Below are 17,712 nucleotides of genomic sequence, written 5' to 3' on the forward strand. Positions count from 1 at the left end.
TGGAATAAAATGGCAGCAGAACATTAGAACAGCACAGCACAGGAACGGGCCCTTCAGGCCACGATGTTGTACCGAACGTGAAGACAAATGAAACTAATCCGTTTTGCCTGCCCTTGGTCCATATCCCTCCATTTTTTGCAAATTCATGTGATTATCTAAAAGCCCCTCAGATGTCCTTATCGTACCTGCCTCCTCCACCAGCCCTGGCAGTGTGTTCCACATATCTAGACCTCCATTTGTAAGAAACTTGCTCCTCAAGTCTCCTTTGAACTTTCCCCCTCTCACCTTAAATGCATGCCCCCTGGTATTAGACATTTCAATTCGGGGAGAAGATTCTGACCGGCAACCCTATCTATGCATCTCTTCATTTTATAGGCTTCTATCAAGTCTCCCCTCAGCCTCTGCAGCTCAAGAGAAAACAACCCGTGTTTTTCTAGCCTTTCCTTATAGCTCATACCCTCTAATCCAGGCAGCAATCTGGCAAACCTCTTCTGAACCCTCTCCAAAGCCTTCACATCCTTCCTGCAATGTGGCAACCAGAATTAAATGTAAGTGTATTTAAGTGTGGCCTAACCAAAGTCTTGTAAAGCTACAACGTGACGTTTTGACTCTTGTACTCAAATCCCTGAACAATGAACGTAAGCACACCATATACCTTCTTTATCACCCTATCCACTTGATAGTCTCCATGTTATAATGGTCGTCATTTTTAGAAGAGTCTGCATCGTCATTAGGAGCTAAAGTCTAAGCTATTGGTAAAATTTCCTTTTATTTAACACATTACAAAATATTCACACAATTAATTTCAGTTTGGAGTATACAGAATCATCTCTTTGGAGTTTGCTGTAGGGTGATCGCTTACATCATTACTGATAGAAACTGACTATTTATATATTTGAGTATTAATCCTTTCCTCTAGAATTACAATACTAATGACCAAGAAATTACTGGATTGTTGGATAAATACCCAGCTGGTTCACTAATACCCTTTAGGAAGGGAAATCTGTGATCCTTAATGTGGTCTGGCTTACATGCAATTCCTGATCCAAAGCAATGTGGTTGACTTTTTATGGGTCTATCAGTTGTCTCAAGCCACGACAGAGAAAGAAAGCATTGTAGGTGCACCTACACTGACTGGATTACAGCAGTTCAAGAAGGCAACTCGCTACCACCTTCACAAGGTCAGTTATGGATGGGCAACAAATCCTGGATTTGCCAATAGCAGTCACATCTCAAGAGCAAATAAAAAGTTATGTCTTGGCCCCTCATAATTTTGTACATCTCAATTAAAACTGCTCTCAGTCGCCTTTGTTCCAAAGAAAATAAACCGAGCCTATCCAATAAATGCTGAGTGCCATTTCTTCTGGTACCATAGAGAAGCTGTAAGCTGAAGTTGGAGGGCTAGCAATGACCAACCCTGGGAGGCTTTTACATGTCAGGGCTATGACAGGCAGGGACAGGGTGGATGCTTTCCACACGGCTTAGGCCGCTTGATGCAGGGAGCAAACTGCTCACTCACATACCGCCACTAGGAGGTTGGTTGGACTGAGAAGTAAGCCTGCCCCGCAGAAGTGACTTGGGTGGTGTTAATGAGGGCAGAGTGGGACTTCCGTCCTCTCAATTGAAACCGCAAATTGATTAGCTTCAGCAATCCGGGAGCTACTGGGACTGCAGGCAGGCTCACTAGCAAGGCAGCCGTGGCTCCAGGATCAAAGTAAGCTGGGGGTATTGTATTGGATCGACATAGGAAGAACATGGTGGATGTGAGATTCAGAGACCAGGCTGATAGAAAGGAAGAGGCCCTGGGCATTATTCAAAGAAACAAAGAAACCGACTGCACAGGAACAGGCCCTTCGGCCCTCCAAGCCTGCGCCGATCAAGATCCTCTGTCTAATCAGTCATCTATTTTCTAACGGTCTGTGTCCATTTGCTCCCTGCCCATCCATGTACCTGTCCAAATATATCTTAAAAGACGCTAACGTGTCTGCGTCTACCACCTCCACTGGCAACGCGTTCCAGGCACCCACCACCCTCTGTGTAAAGAATTTTCCATGCATATCTCCCTGAAACTTTCCTCCTCTCACTTTGAACTCATGACCCCTAGTAATTGAGTCCCCCACTATGGGAAAAAGTTTTTTGCTATCCACCCTGTCTATACCCCTCATGATTTTGTAGACCTCAATCAGGTCCCCCCTCAATCTCCGTCTTTCTAATGAAAATAATCCTAATCTATTCAACCTCTCTTCATAGCTAGCACCCTCCATACCAGCCAACATCCTGGTGAACCTCCTCTGCACCCTCTCCAAAGCATCCACATCCTTTTGGTATTGTGGCGACCAGAACTGTACACAGTACTCCAAATGTGGCCGAACCAAAGTCCTATACAACTGCAACATGACCAGCCAACTCTTGTACTCAATACCCCGCCCAATGAAGGAAAGCATGCCATATGCCTTCTTGACCACCCTATTGACCTGCATTGTCACCTTCAGGGAACAATGGACCTGAACACCCAGATCTCTCTGTTCATCAATTTTCCCTAGGACTTTTCCATTTACTGTATCGTTCGCCCTTGAATTTGATCTTCCAAAATGCATCACCTCGCATTTGCCCGGATTGAACTCCATCTGCTATTTATCTGCCCAACTCTCCAGTCTATCTATATTCTGCTGTAATTTCTGACAGTCCCCTTCACTATCAGCTACTCCACCAATCTTAGTGTCATCAGCAAACTTGCTATCAGACCACCTGGGAAAATGGGGTACATCAGAGTTCAAAACCGACCCCAGGACTCTAGGGTATTCACAATGCTCAGGTCAGGACCAGGGTGGACCCAGGGACATGGGCAAGCAGCAGTAGGGCCTGTAATTTCCACCCCTGCCCCTGCTGGGAGGCTCCCCAAACACTCAAAGAATCTCTCCAAAGTTAGCAACCCTGCCTCTTCACCACTCTCTTCCTGCTGCTTCGAATACCTTTTCAACAAGCTCTCAGCCAGCCAATGTTATGGCATGGAACAAAAACAGAAGTTGCTGGAAATGCTCAGCAGATCTGGCAGCACCTGTGAAATAAAAATCAGAGTTAATGTTTCAGGTGATGGCCCTTCCTCAGAAGGGTCTGTAAGTCCTTATTTGCTATGATCTGCCTGTACTGCTCGCAAAACAAAGCTTTTCACTGTATATAGGTACATGTGACTACAATAAATCAATAAAACAAATCATTAACAAGCTATTTGGGACAACAGGTCTATGTGTGTTTTTATACATGCTCCTCCTATATTCATCTGAACTTATCAGCATAATCTTCAACTATTTCCTTCCTGGTGTACTTATCAAGCTTTCCATTAAATACCCTTCTCCTTAAATGTTTTTATCTCAACTATCAGCTCTGTAGATCTCCAGTTTGACAGTCAGACTAACTTTCCTTTGTTCCCAACCAGATATTTGATCTCTGCAAAAGGCTATGTTGGCATTGGTATTTCTTGCATGTACCTCAACATCAGTACACACAGCTCAAAAGAGTGTGCTGCATGAATTTATCCACTTTTGGCAAAATCTGGTCATGAACTGAAACTTTGGGCTCAGGTCAGGACTTTTCAGGAGTAGGCTGGTACATTAATATCTTCGTGCTGATCCTACTGGCCTAATTCTCTCCATCTCACTACTGAAATCACTTGATTTTAGAAACCTCTATCAGGTTGGCCCTTAGTCTTGTGAAAGCAGCCTGAAGCCTGTTCAGCCTTTCCTGATAAGCTTACAATCGTAATGCTGGTATTATTCCTGAAAATTGTGCATGTACTTTCTTCAGTGCCCTGATGTGGAGCTCAGAACTCAGTACCACACACCCAGGTACGGTCTACTCAAGTTTCTACTCATGTTTAACATCATTGCAATGCTCTGCAGTTGTATCTTTTCTTCATCCAAAGACATTTAAATTCAAACCTCAAAATACTTTTTCAGAGTTGTGCCCAGGTAGTTCTCGCCAGGGATTAGAATGGCATAAGGCTTCAACAAGATTTGAAATGGCTCGGTGTAGCCCTTAACCTCCAGCTCCATGCCTACGATATTAGTAATTGCTGCAGAAGCTGTTTTCATTGATCTTTCCAAGCTGCCTTTCCTGAAATGTATGAGCGAAGAAAAGGATTTAATTTGGCACAATTTGATTTGATTTTATATCCAACAAGGATTATCTTTCAAAGGTTCAGACGTCTTCCAAGGAGAGCTGACCCTTTTGTGGCATGAGGGCACAGTTGGCAAAGGACATGGGTCCTTGTTAACTTAAGATAAAGTCACAGAGTCATACAGCATGGAAACAAGGCCATATAGCCTAACTCATCCAATGGGTACCCTATGAACACAGTCCGCTGATTCCTCAGCGATAAACCCAAACAAACAGACAAAACGGGCTCATAAACCATAACCACTCTCCCCTACATCAAAGACGTTTCTGAAATGACTGCCAGACTACTCAGACCTCTTGGCATCAGGGTAGCCCACGAACCCACCAACACACTAAAACAGCGGCTAATGAACTTAAAAGGCCTTATACAGACAACAAACAAAATGAACGTCCTCTACAAAATACCTTGCAAGAACTGTGACAAACACTACATTGGACAAACTGGCAGAAAGCTAGCAACCAGGATACATGAACATCAACTAGCCACAAAACGACATGACCCACTATCACTAGTATCCTTACATACAGATGAGGAACGACACCACTTTGTTTGGGACAACACATCCATCCAAGGACAAGCCAAACAGAGACACGCACGAGAATTCCTAGAAGCATGGCATTACAACTGGAACTCCATCAACAAACACATTGATTTGGAGCCAATCTACCATCCCCTGAGAAAAAGAACAGGAAATGACATCAACACAGGAAATGACATCACCAACCCAAGGAAACCTAACCAGATAAATAGAAAGCGGGACATAACACCAGCGCTTCGTTGGAGGCTCACTGGTGATGTTACCTGGAATGGTGACGAAATGTCTGGGGATAAACCTTACAGCTCAGTGAACCAGCTTACATCTCGAACACAATAAAGACCCACTCTCTTGTGGACTGAGAGGACGAGAGTGCTGTCTTGGAGGTGAAAGGAGGACGTCGGGTTGGCTGTGCACCCTTGCGACCAGTGGATCTTAATGCTGGCTTCGGCCTAACGCTGGTTCAGGGGAGCAGCCAACCTGCAATGATGGCTGCGGCAAGTGCTCGTGCCCCAGGTCAGGGGGTCCGGAACACCATCCGTGTTTCTGTAAAGAAGATGGATGAAGGTGCACCTGTGGACCGCACCTTCTTCGTGAAGAGGGTCCTGTTGGACTGTTGTGGGTTTGCTGCTGCGGACATTTACTGCCTGCAGGATTTCCCCGGAGGAGGTTTTTACGATGTGACCTTCCGGAGTGCCAAGCTTTGCGAGCGCTTCCTGGAGGTTTTCAAGGAGAAAGGAGGTGAGGGCCCCCTCTCTGTATTGACCGCTGTCCCACTGTTTGTGATGCCAGCGCAGAGGAGCCGTATGGTGACTGTACACATGTACAACCCGCATGTGCCAGCAGTTGATGTCCTGACCTTCCTCGGAAGGTATGTGAAGGTGGAAGGGGACCTAACTGACATGGTGGACCCCTTTGGCATCTGGACGAGTAAGAGGCAGGTCAAGGTGACGCTGAGGATGGGCGCAGACGGGAATGTCGCACACCCACCGTCCAGCTTCGCGATCGGCGGGAGCAGGGGCTACCTGACCTATGCAGGGCAACCTAAAGTCTGCCATGCCTGTGGTAGGTCAGGTCACATGGCGGCCGACTGCAAAGCCACCATCTGCAGGGAGGAGGGACACCTTGCAAAGGATTGCCCACGAGAGAGAAGCTGCAACCTTTGCGGGGAAGCGGGCCACTTCTATAGGGCATGCCCGCGGCGGGGTACCACCTACGCCCAGGTCGCCGGCAGGGGAAATGCGGGGCCAGCCCCCCCGGAGGAGAGGAAGGCACCAGGGCCCAGCAAGGACCCCACTAATGTGCAGGAGGGCCAGGCCGTGCAGGAGGGCCCAGCCCTGCAGGATGGGCCCGAGGCCAGCAAAGCACCCCTGCAGGCTCCGATCCCCCCCGACAACCCGGAGCCAATGGAGGCGGCGACAGGCGACCCAGGGGAGTGGACTACAGTCCGGAAAGCGAGGAGGAAGGTGCGTCGACGGGCCCAGGAACCGCAACAATCAGGAGGGAAGAGACAGCTACAGGGGGGCTATAAGAGCTCCTCTGACGAGGAGGATTCGGAGAGGGCCCACCCGAAGCAGAAGTTAAAGGTCTCGAGGGGGGAGGAAAGCAGCACCCCGCTTCCAGGTGACGGGAGGCGTCCTGAGGCTCACTCCGACACCCAGTCAAGTGCCGCTGGAGCACTGGAGGGCCCCCCGGAACTTACAGGCGGGAAGGAGGAAACAGCACGTCCCCAGCCTGATCCAGAGCCGGACCCTCCTGCCTCCGCACCCCTGACGGGGGGATGCCACCCGGAAGGCAGCACAGACGGTTTCCTGAGCCCAGAGAGCGTCCAGCAGTTAGCCCGGGCAATGGGCATGAAGGGACAGATGGAGGGGCTGGACCTTGGACCTGGGGAGGGTACTGCGGTCACTGCCCACAATGGGGGTACGAATTGCGAGCATTAATGTGCGCAGCGTCAAGTCAACCGCGAGACGTGTGTCCACGTTGGCCTACCTGACCACCATCAAGGCGGACCTCCTGTTTCTGCAGGAGTGCGGGATACCGCACCTCGGCAGGTACGGGAAATGGTCCAGCGCCTGGACCTGTGGGCCTTCGATCTGGTCGGGGGGTAACGACTGTCGCTCCTCGGGCCTGGCTATTCTGCTGCGGGGGCACAACTTCACCATCTCTCAAGTTCAGGAGGTGGTGGGGGGGCGCCTCCTAGTGGCTGACATCACCTACAGGAACGCTCCCCTGAGGCTGATCAACGTGTACGCCCCAGGGGTACGGAGTGAGCGGTTGGCCGTCCTGCAGCGGCTTCCACCCCTGCTGGCTACGTCCAGGCCGGTCATCCTAGGCGGAGACTTCAACTGCATCATTGATGCAGATGGAAGATCCGGCGTGGGGACAGTGGGTGGGGGGATTCAACTGGACGTCACGTCCAGATTCCTGATGGGCACGGTGAAGGACGCCAAGCTGCTCAACGTCTTCAGCACCCCTGCAGACGGAGCGCAGCAGAGGTACACCTGGTCGCGGCCAGACGGGTCTATCCGCTCAAGGATAGACTTCCTGTTTGTGTCACGGACGTTCTCGGTCAGATCCACTGGTGTCGAGCCGGTGTTCTTCTCTGACCACTGCCTCCTGTTGGCCGACTGTCACTTGCAGGACGACCAGCCGGCCGGCAAGGGGACGTGGAAGCTCAACACGACTCTGTTGACCCCAGAGAACGTCGAGGAGCTTAAGAGGGAGTACACCGGTTGGAGGACCGTGAAACCCCTCTTTGAGTCTCCAGGCGACTGGTGGGAGACGGTGAAGGAGAACATCAAGAGGTTCTTTGTCCTCAAGGGTGTTCAGAAGGCAAGAGAGAGGCGGGGAAAGCTGTCGCGACTCCAGAAAAGGGTGCAGAACCTGCTCCTTCTGCAGTTGATGGGGGTCGATGTCACGGAGGACCTCCGCGAGGTGAGGGGCCAGCAAGCCTCGCTCTTCGCCGCAGAGGCCTCCAGGATAATCTTCCGGTCCAGGGTCCGCTCTGTGGAGCAGGACGAGACGTGCTCACGTTTCTTCTTTCAGAAGGTGCACAAAGAGAGCTCTGTGCTTAGCCGGCTGAAGGAGGACGACGGCTCGGTGACGTCGTCTCGGCCCGACATTTTGAGGATCAGCAGATCCTTCTATGCCGGACTGTACGACGCGAAGCCCACGGACAGCACGGCCTCTGAGTCGTTCCTGTCGTCTATCACGGAGGTCTTAGATGACGGCACGAGGGAGTGGCTGGACCGGCCGATATCCCTGGACGAGCTGGCCAGAGCCCTCAAGTCCTTGCAGAGGAATAGGACTCCCGGAAGTGATGGCTTACCGGTCGAGCTGTATTCTGCTCTGTGGGGCCTGGTCGGCCAGGACCTGCTGGAGGTGTACGATAGTGCGCTTCGGGCAGGGGAAATGTGCAAGTCCATGAGGAAGGGCATCATCACCCTCATTTACAAGAGGAAGGGGGAGAGGGAAGAAATTAAGAATTGGCGTCCCATTTCACTTTTGAACGTGGACTACAAAATCCTGGCCAAGGTCATTGCCAACCGGGTCAGGTCTGTCCTGGAGTCGGTGATTCACCCTGACCAAACCTGTGCTGTGCCGGGCAGGAAGATCGCTGAGAGCCTCGCGCTCATCAGGGATACGATCGCCTACGTACAGGACAGGCGGGTGGACACCTGCCTCGTCAGCCTGGACCAGGAGAAGGCCTTCGACAGGGTCTCTCATGCTTACATGAGGGACGTCCTCTCCAAATTGGGGTTCGGGGAGGGCATCCGCAATTGGATCCGGCTGCTCTACGCCAACATCGTTAGCGCAGTCTCGATCAACGGGTGGGAATCGGACAGTTTTCCTGTTAGATCTGGAGTCAGGCAGGGCTGCCCGCTCTCTCCTGCCTTGTTCGTGTGCTGTGTGGAGCCCTTCGCCGCCTCCATCAGGAAGGACGTGAGCCTGAAGGGCGTGACTATCCCAGGCAGCGGAGGCCTTCAGGTCAAGACCTCCCTGTACATGGATGATGTCGCCGTCTTCTGCACCGATCGTCGGTCGGTGAGTAGGCTGTTGGACATCTGCGGCCAGTTTGAACTGGCGTCGGGTGCCAAAGTCAATAGGGGTAAGAGCGAGGTCATGTTCTTCGGGAACTGGGGCGACCGCTCCTTCATCCCCTTCACCGTCAGGACAGACTACCTGAAGGTGCTGGGTGTTTGGTTTGGTGGAGCTGGGGCATGCACTAAGACTTGGGAGGAGCGTATCTCCAAATTTAAGCAGAAGCTGGGCAGGTGGACGCTCCGCTCCCTCTCCATCGTGGGTAAGAACCTGGTTGTCAGGTGCGAGGGGCTTTCGGTACTGTTGTATGTGGCGCAGGCCTGGCCTATTACCTGGACCTGCGCCGCTGCGGTCACCCGGGCCATCTTCCACTTCATTTGGGGGTCGAGGATGGACCGGGTCCGCAGAGACACCATGTACAAAGACCTGGGAAATGGGGGAAAGGGCGTACCGAACGCCACCCTCGCCCTGACGGCTACCTTTGTGTGTGGCTGCATCAAGCTGTGCGTAGATCCTCAGTACGCAAACACCAAGTGTCACTACTTACTGAGGTTCTCCCTGTCCCCGGTGTTGCGAAGGATGGGCCTGGCCTCGTTGCCGCGGAACGCTCCGAGTAGTTGGACCGTTCCATACCACCTGTCCTTCGTGGAGAAATTTTTGAAAGGAAACACCTTTGACCACAAGGCCGTCAGGCAGTGGTCAGCACGTAGTATCCTCAGGACCCTTCGGGAAAAGGAGAGGGTGGATCCCGTCGTGTGGTTCCCCACGCAGACTGCCAAAATCGTTTGGCAGAATGCCTCATCGCCAGAACTTTCAAACAAGCACAAGGACATTGCTTGGCTGGTGGTGAGAGGGGCTCTGCCAGTGAGATCCTTTATGCATGCCCGGAATCTCTGCACCACCGCACGCTGCCCTCGAGGTGGCTGCGGGGGGGACGAGACTGTTGATCACCTCCTTCTGGAGTGTGCCTATGCGCAGGAGGTCTGGAGGGGGATGCAGTGGTATTTGTCGAGGTTCGTCCCGAGCAGCTCCGTGACGCGGGACTCCGTGCTCTACGGGCTGTTTCCGGGGACGCACACCGAGACCAACATCAGCTGCGCCTGGAGGACCATCAATGCGGTGAAAGACGCTCTTTGGTCTGCCCGCAACTTGCTGGTCTACCAGCTGAAAGAACTGACCCCGACCGAGTGTTGCAGACTGGCGCACTCCAAGGTCCAGGGCTACGTGCTGAGGGACGCGCTAAAGCTTGGGGCAGCCGCCGCCAAGGCGCGGTGGGGAAAGACCACCGTATGAGCCCCCTCGTCCAGAAAAGGGTAAAGAATCCTATCTGGTAACTGGGCCCAGCTGGCGCCTTCCCCAACTGGTCAGGGGGCCAACTGGGACTGTGTGGGGTGACGACTGCCGGGGCGGTTTCTTTGCTTTGTTTTTTTTTCTCTGTTTTGTTTTTTTTTCCCTTTAGTTGGTGTACGTACCCCCGGGTAACCCGGAGTGGCTTGCATGACTGGGTAGGTGTATAAATGTTTTATTTTTTGTACATTCTATGAATAAAGTATATTTTTTCAAATAAAAAGAAAACAAAAGGTGATGAAACGTCTGAAAACTAACCTTCCAGCTCAGCGAGCAAACTCACATCCAGGACCTCAACCTGAGCTACAAATCTTCTCAAAACTCGCTAACTCATCCATGCCGACCAGGTTACCGAAACCAAATTCATGCTATTTGCCTTTATTTGGTCCATATCCCTTTAAAACTTTCCTATTCATGTAACTGTCCAAATGTCTTTTAAACATTGGGTTGATGAAGTTGGTTGGCTCGCCGAGCTGGTTTCTTGTTTCGCAGACATTTCATACCATGCTTGGTAACATCCTCAGTGCAGTTCCTACTCACTCACTTGGAAGTGAGGCAATCCAGCTCAACGGACCCCAGAGTTTAAAAACCAGGCAGGAAAACATACCAACACTTCATCGGGGGCTGCACTGAGGATGTTACCCAGCAAGGTAATGAAACGCCTGCGGAACAACAAACCAGCTCAGCGAGCCAACCAACCTCAACACCCACAACCCAAGCTACAAATCTACTCCAAAATCTTTTAAACATTATAATCATAACCACTTCTACTACTTCCCCTACATGCACCAATGTCTGTGTGAAAGTATTGGCCCTCAGGTCCCTTTTAAATCTTTCCCTTCTCACCATGAGCCTATGCTCTTTAATTTTAGACTCCCCTACCCTGGGGAGACGACCATGGTGTGGAAACCCATTGGAAATATGAGTACAAAACAAGGTGTGGCATGAGACAGAGATGTGCAGGCACATGTGAAGCTTACCTACTGGTGCTACCCTCATTGGCATTCAAAGGCTCTGGAACACCTCGCAATACAAGGTAAAACACACTGTGATACTCTTTCACCTGTGAATGGAGAACAACATTTCATTCAAGGAAGAGATTAACTTCAAATAAACATCATAATTTCAACCTTTTGTTGGTCTTAGTGTAGATACGTCAAATTGCTGTTTCAGATGCTTTGTGTGACTACACTTTAAAACATATTGACGGGCAACAGAAATTTGAAGAACAACAACTTATCATCTGCCTGGGCATCCTAAAGCCCAGACCACTCAACACTGAGTTCTCCAATTTCAAATAACCTTGCCATCCAACCACGGCCTCCCCTTGCAGACCTACATCCTCCCTTCCATTCCACCTTCTGACTCTCCCTTAAAGCCACCAATGGGATTCATCCCTCTCATCAACCAACCAGGTCATACCTACTACCAGTATCCACCTATCACCACCATTCCGCTACCATCCTTGCTTCCCCCTTAATGTGCAGCTCCCTCTACCCCATATCTAGTCCTGAAGAAGGGTAATACCCGAAACGTTGACTGCTCCTTTCCCCCAGATGCTGCCTGGCTTTTTCCAGCCTCCTGTTTGTCATATTGATGGGTCTGCTGGTCATTTTTATTTTTCACATCTCTAAATAGGTAGAGAAGTTCTTAACTTGATAGCTCATCAAAAAGGCCGCATGCCTCGGAGTTTTCATCTGGATTAGTCACTTTGTGCAAACATTTGTGTGAGTGCAGATGCAAGTATTTAGAAATGCAAAATTATAGTCAAAAATCCACCTGAGAATTGAAAACTTAGGTCGCATGGTGGCTCAGTGGACAGCACTGCTGCTTCACAGCACCAGGGAGCCCAGTTTGATTCTACATCTCTGTGTGGAGTTTGCACATTCTCCCCATGTTGGCATGGGTTTTCTTGGGTGCTCCAGTCCAAAGATGTGCAGGCTAGGTGGATTAGCCATGAGAAATGCTGGGTTACTGGGATGGGGTGGATCTGTCCGGAATGCTCTTTGGTGGGTCAGTGTGAACTTGACGGGCTGAATGGCCTGTTTCCACGATGTGGGGATTCTATGAATATATATTAATGAAACAAGTGAGGAAAGTGAATGTACTATTATCATGTTTATGGATGACAGAGAAACAGGCAGGAAGGCACATAGAGAGGATGACACAGAGAGTATACGGAGGGACATTGACAGGTAAGCATGTGGGCAAAAACTTGGCAGACGGAAAGTAATTTGGAAATACGTGAGGTTATGCACTTTGGCAGGAATAATAGAGGAGCTGGGGAATGATTGCAGAAAGTTTCAGCTCGGAGGAATTTGAGGATCTTCGTGCATGAATCACAAAAATCTGGCATCCAAGTTTAGCCGTTAATTGGGAAGGCAATTGGAATGTTGGCCTTTATTTCATGGAAAATGGAATTTCAAAAAAGGGAGGTCTTGCTAAAACCACACAAAGCACACTAGACCTAGAAAACTGTGAACAGTCTTGGTCTCCTGATCTAAGAAAAGATGCACTGACATTGAAGGCAGTTCAGAGAAGGTATGCCAGATTGATGCCAAATATGAAAGAATTTTCTTATGAAGAGAGGCTGAGCACGTTGGATCTTTCTAGTTCTACGCATCACTTAAACTCAGAAGATTTATGAAAACAGAGTGGTAAACGTTGTCTATATGGACTTCAGCAAAGTGTTCTACAAGGTCCTGCATGGTAGACCAGTTAGTAAGGTTAGATCACACAGGATCCAGGGGAGCTTGTCAATTGGATACAAAATTGGCCTGAAGATAGGAGACAGAGTGGGTGTTAGAGGATTGCTTTTTGGACTGGAAACCTGAGACCAGCAATGTGCCACAAAGATTAGTGCTGGGATCACTACTTTGCATCATTTATATAAACGAATTGGATGGGAATATAGGAGGCATGGTTAATAAGTTTGCAGGTAACACCAAAATGGTTGGTGTAGTGGGCAATGAAGAAGATTATCTTAGAGTATGATGGTACCTTCATCAGATGGGCTGAGGAGAGGCAGTTGCAGTTTAATTTAGATAATTATGAAATGCTGCAATTTTACTAAGCAAACCAGGGCAGGCTTTATACAATTAATGTTAGGGCCCTGGGGAGTGTTGTTGAACAAAGAGACCCAGGAGTGCAGGTGCATAGTTCCTTGAAAGCGAAGTTACATGTGGACAGGGCAGTGAAGAAAGCGTTTGGTATGCCTGCCTTCATTAGTTAGAACATTGAATATAGGAGTTGAGACATCAGGTTGTGGCTGTACAAGACATTGGTTAGGCCACTTTAAGAATACTGCGTACAATTCTGGTCTCTGATCATCTTGTATGTCTCTATTAAATCCCCTCTTAGCCTCCTTCTCTCCAATGAGAACAGACCCAAGTCCATCAGCCTTTCTTCATAGGGCCTGCGCTCCAGACCAGGCAACATCCTGGTAAACCTCCTCTGCACCTTTTCCAAAGCTTCCACATCCTTCCTGTAATGGGGCGACCAGAACTGCACGCAATATTCCAAATGAGGCCGCACTAGCGTTTTGTACAGTTGCAGCATGACATCACGGCTCCGTAACTCAATCCCTCTACCAATAAAACCTAACACACCGTAAGCCTTCTTAACAGCACAATCAACCTGGGTGGCAACTTTCAGGGATCTATGTACATGGACACCAAGATCCCTCTGCACATCCACACTACCAAGAATTTACAAGGATGTTGACAGGACCAGAGGGTTTGACTTGTACAGAGAGGCTGAATAGGCCAGGGCTTTTGTCCCTGAAGGTTAAGAGGCTGAGGGGTGATCTTATAGAGGTTTATAAAATCATGACGGGCAGGTATGGGGTATGGGAGTACAAACTAGAGGGTTTAAGGCGAGAGAGGAAAGATTTGAAAGGGACCTGAGGGGTAACATTTTCATGCATTAGGTGGCACATGTATGAAATGAGCTGCCAGAGGAGGTGGTAGAGGTGGGTACAATTACAACATTTCAAAGACATTTGGATGGGTACATGAATACGAAGGGTTGAGAGGGGTATGGGCCAAATGCTGGCAAATGGTCAGCATGAATGAGTTGGAACGAAGGATCAGTTTCCATGTTGTATAACTCTATGAGTCTATAATGATAGGAGATCCTATTGAAACATATAAAATTCTTAGTAGCTTGTCAGGGTAGACGCAGAGAAAATGGGAACTGCAGATGCTGGAGAATTCCAAGATAATAAAATGTGAGGCTGGATGAACACAGCAGGCCAAGCAGCATCTCAGGAGCACAAAAGCTGACGTTTCGGGCCTAGACCCTTCATCAGAGAGGGTGATGCGTCAGCTTTTGTGCTCCTGAGATGCTGCTTGGCCTGCTGTGTTCATCCAGCCTCACATTTTATTATCTTAGACGCAGAGAAGTTGCTTTTCTTTATAGGACATGTAGGACCAGATGACATTGTCTCAGAGGAAGGGGTCATTCATTTAATACAGAGTCACGGAGGAATTCTTTCTCTCAGAGGGTACTGAATGGATAGAATTGTTTACAGAAGAGGACTGTTAAGGCTGGGTCATTAAATGTATTCAAGGCTGAGACAGACAGATTCTGTAATGAGTAAGGGAATCAAGGATTATGGGAGATAGGCAGAAAAGTGGAGTTAAAGATTATCAGGTCAGTCATGATCTCATTGAATGGCAGTGCAGACATGATGGGCTAAGTGGCCTACTTTGAGTCTCAAGTTTTATGGTTTTATTAGGCAAGCATGAAATTGTCAAATTTCTCTCAGTTGCTCCCACATCAATTTCTCAGAGGCATAGGAAAGGGACTGTTTTCCCGTAAATAGTAAGTAAACAATTGAGCTACCTAAAGGCCAAATAGGGCCCAACTGTCAATGGTCAAACATCAACCTCTTGAAGGGAAAGCCAGTAAAAATCAGTCATACTCGGAAATGAACATACAGGTTGTGCTGAAACTCTATTTGGAGGTATTCAAGATCAATCGTATTGGCTTTTCCCTTCTGGGCTTGAAGGCATTGGCAACAACTACGTGGAGACAGTCTCCCAGCGACCAACCAGAGAGGTCAGGGCTCCAGACAGTCCCAGGGCTTTCGTGCCTATCTGGCTTCAGCTGCAGGACACCCTGTAGAAGTCAGTCTCCTTTCCACAATGTTGGGCCATGGGCACTTTTCATTAGATGTTTTAAAAAAACTGGAGGGAGAACTCCTCAAAATTGAGATGCTCCCTCTCTCTCTCTCACTCATTTATCTGATAAGGTATCCTGCTGCTTTTTCAATGCCCAAAAGCCTCCTGCAGCTTCAAGCACCTGCCTATAATCCTTAATTCCACACCAGGTCCACCTTTAGGCAATTAATTGACCAATTCCAGGAAAGTCACTGTAAAGCTGACTGCTCTCCTCTGAGCCCCACTTCCCCAACAGTTAAGAGACCTGCATCATGGCTCTGAAGTATAACCTTCTGTCGTGGCAGTCTAATCACAGACCAAGGCTGAAGTAATTGGGAAATATTGGAAATGAATCTTCCAAGAGCAGTACTCACTATCGGATTGCTGCTCTTGCACTGACTTTATGGACCTGCATTCATCCACCACATTTCTGGGCCCAACATGTGGCACCGAAGGCCTCATAAGTGCACAGCTAACATTGGAGCCAGCTGAATCCTCACAAGGAGGCCAGATGGGGGGCCTTTTTTGTAAAAAGAAGGGTGAGTAGGGAAATAAAAGCATAGAAAGTACTGCAGAAACCCAGCAGGTTTGATAGCATTTGTGGATAGAGACAGAGTTAATGTTTAAAGTCTGGGATGCCTCTTCTTCAGAACTGAAGGAGAGTGGGAGAGGGCAGATAGGGTTCCAAGGTAGAAACGGTAGATACAGACGACTGTGGGTAGGTAGACTGAAAGCCAGTCAGATTGGTTCAGACATCTGTTGGGGGTCAGAGGGATCTTGGATTGGGTCTTGAGGGGAAGAGGCGAGTAGGGACTGGGTTGTTTTGTTCCTGAGCAGGTGAATGATCAGATTGGGATGTGGATCATTTATGAAAAAAGTCAAATCAGGTTCAAGGATGTGGGAGAAGGTCAGGTCCAGAGCAGTAGGTTTGACGGAGGGACTTGGCTTAAGAATAGGATGGGGATTGGGTCAGGTATATAGGGAGGGGTCGAGTGTCTGTTGGGTTTGGTGAGAGGAGGGGACCGTGTAGGTGGATGTATGGGATGTCGACGTGTGGAGACAAGTCAGTGTGAGTGAGTGGTCAATTTAACTGTTAGTCAGGAGTTACAGCATGTTTAACTCTTCTAAATTTTCCTGGCTAGCTATTTAGGTAAGTGATTCAGAGAAAGAATGTGGCAGAACCCTCCAAGTTTCTGAGTTTTTAACCTGGAGTTTAGGATTTTATCAGAGGGTTCCATAGAATTTCCAACTTGGTAGGCATTTACCACATTAAGAGTGCATCAGGACTTCAGAGAGGGTATGTCTGATCTCCAAGTATCCAGAGACTTCCAGAGCTGAGTCATTAGCTTTTATGTTTTTAGGGAAAGCCTAGCGGCATTGACACCAGACTATTTTCCGGAAACCTAGGTAATGTTATCGGGACTCAGGTTAGAATCCTGCCATATAGATGGTGGAATGTGAACTCAATAAAAATCTGGAATTCAAAGTCTAATAACGACCAGAAACTAATGTTGATTGTTGGAAGAACCCATTGGTTCACTAATGTCCTTTAGAGAAGGAAGCTGTCATCCTTGCCTGGTATGGCCTACATGTCCAGACCCACAGCAATGTGGTTGATTCATAATTGCCTGTGGGCAGTAGGAACGGACAATAAATGTTGACCCGGCCAACAAACCCACATCCTGTGAAAGAATAAAGTAAAATCTTCTGGAAGACGATTAGGCTGAAAGAGAATTCATCATCCAAACTGATTGTATGAGATAATAACCAGAGGGATACCACCTGGAAAATGGAATGGGTGCACTTTCCATAAAGTTAGGATGAGGAATCAACGAATAGTTTGTTCACTAATGGGATCTCTCACAGCATAGATGAAACTCTTCAGTTCAACATGCCCATGCCAATTCTTGGAAAGAGCTACCAACTAATTCCACTCCTCAGTTATTTCCCCATAGCCCTACTTCTTTTCAATTCAAGACACATCCAACTCCTTTGAAACTGATCAATGGATCTGTATCCCCCAATCTTTCAAGCAGCATATTTCAGATCATAACAATAACAGCTATATTGTAGAACTGACCTTTGTGTGTTAAAGGGGGATCTGCCACTCTCAGGCACTTGGACCTGTCATATTTAATTACTATCAAACAAGATATGGAAATAATTAGCTAATTTCCAACCTTTTCTGATGGAGGAGACACTGGTGTAGTGGTAATGTCACTAGACTAGCAATACAGAGACTCAGGCTAATACTATGGGAATTTAAATTCAGTTAATGAAAATTGTCATGAATTTTTTTTAAGAGGATGTATGATAAAGGACTGTCAACAGTGCAGCACTGGGATACCTGATTTTTTTCTTTTTAAACAGGTCATGGAAAGGACTGTAAGACATTTTTTATTTTCCAAATCCACTTATTCAAAATCACTTGGTTCTAAACAGCCAAG

The 17,712-nt window shown here is 48.4% G+C and overlaps 1 protein-coding gene across 6 annotated transcripts in view; it reads right to left on the minus strand.

The window, feature by feature from the left end:
* The window catches only part of dlec1 (DLEC1 cilia and flagella associated protein), a 181,819-nt gene that overhangs the window by 68,754 nt on the left and 95,353 nt on the right, over positions 1–17,712 (minus strand). For all 6 annotated transcript variants that reach the window (XM_059640337.1, XM_059640341.1, XM_059640334.1 and 3 more), the window contains 2 exons: positions 11,084–11,166; positions 3,939–4,113 (listed from right to left, as the gene is read on the minus strand). In XM_059640337.1, the coding sequence (XP_059496320.1) occupies positions 3,939–4,113; positions 11,084–11,166 (258 nt within the window). The remainder of the gene's footprint in view (positions 1–3,938; positions 4,114–11,083; positions 11,167–17,712) is intronic.

This window comes from Stegostoma tigrinum, chromosome 2 (genome assembly GCF_030684315.1).
Source record: "Stegostoma tigrinum isolate sSteTig4 chromosome 2, sSteTig4.hap1, whole genome shotgun sequence".
NCBI lineage: Eukaryota > Metazoa > Chordata > Chondrichthyes > Orectolobiformes > Stegostomatidae > Stegostoma > Stegostoma tigrinum.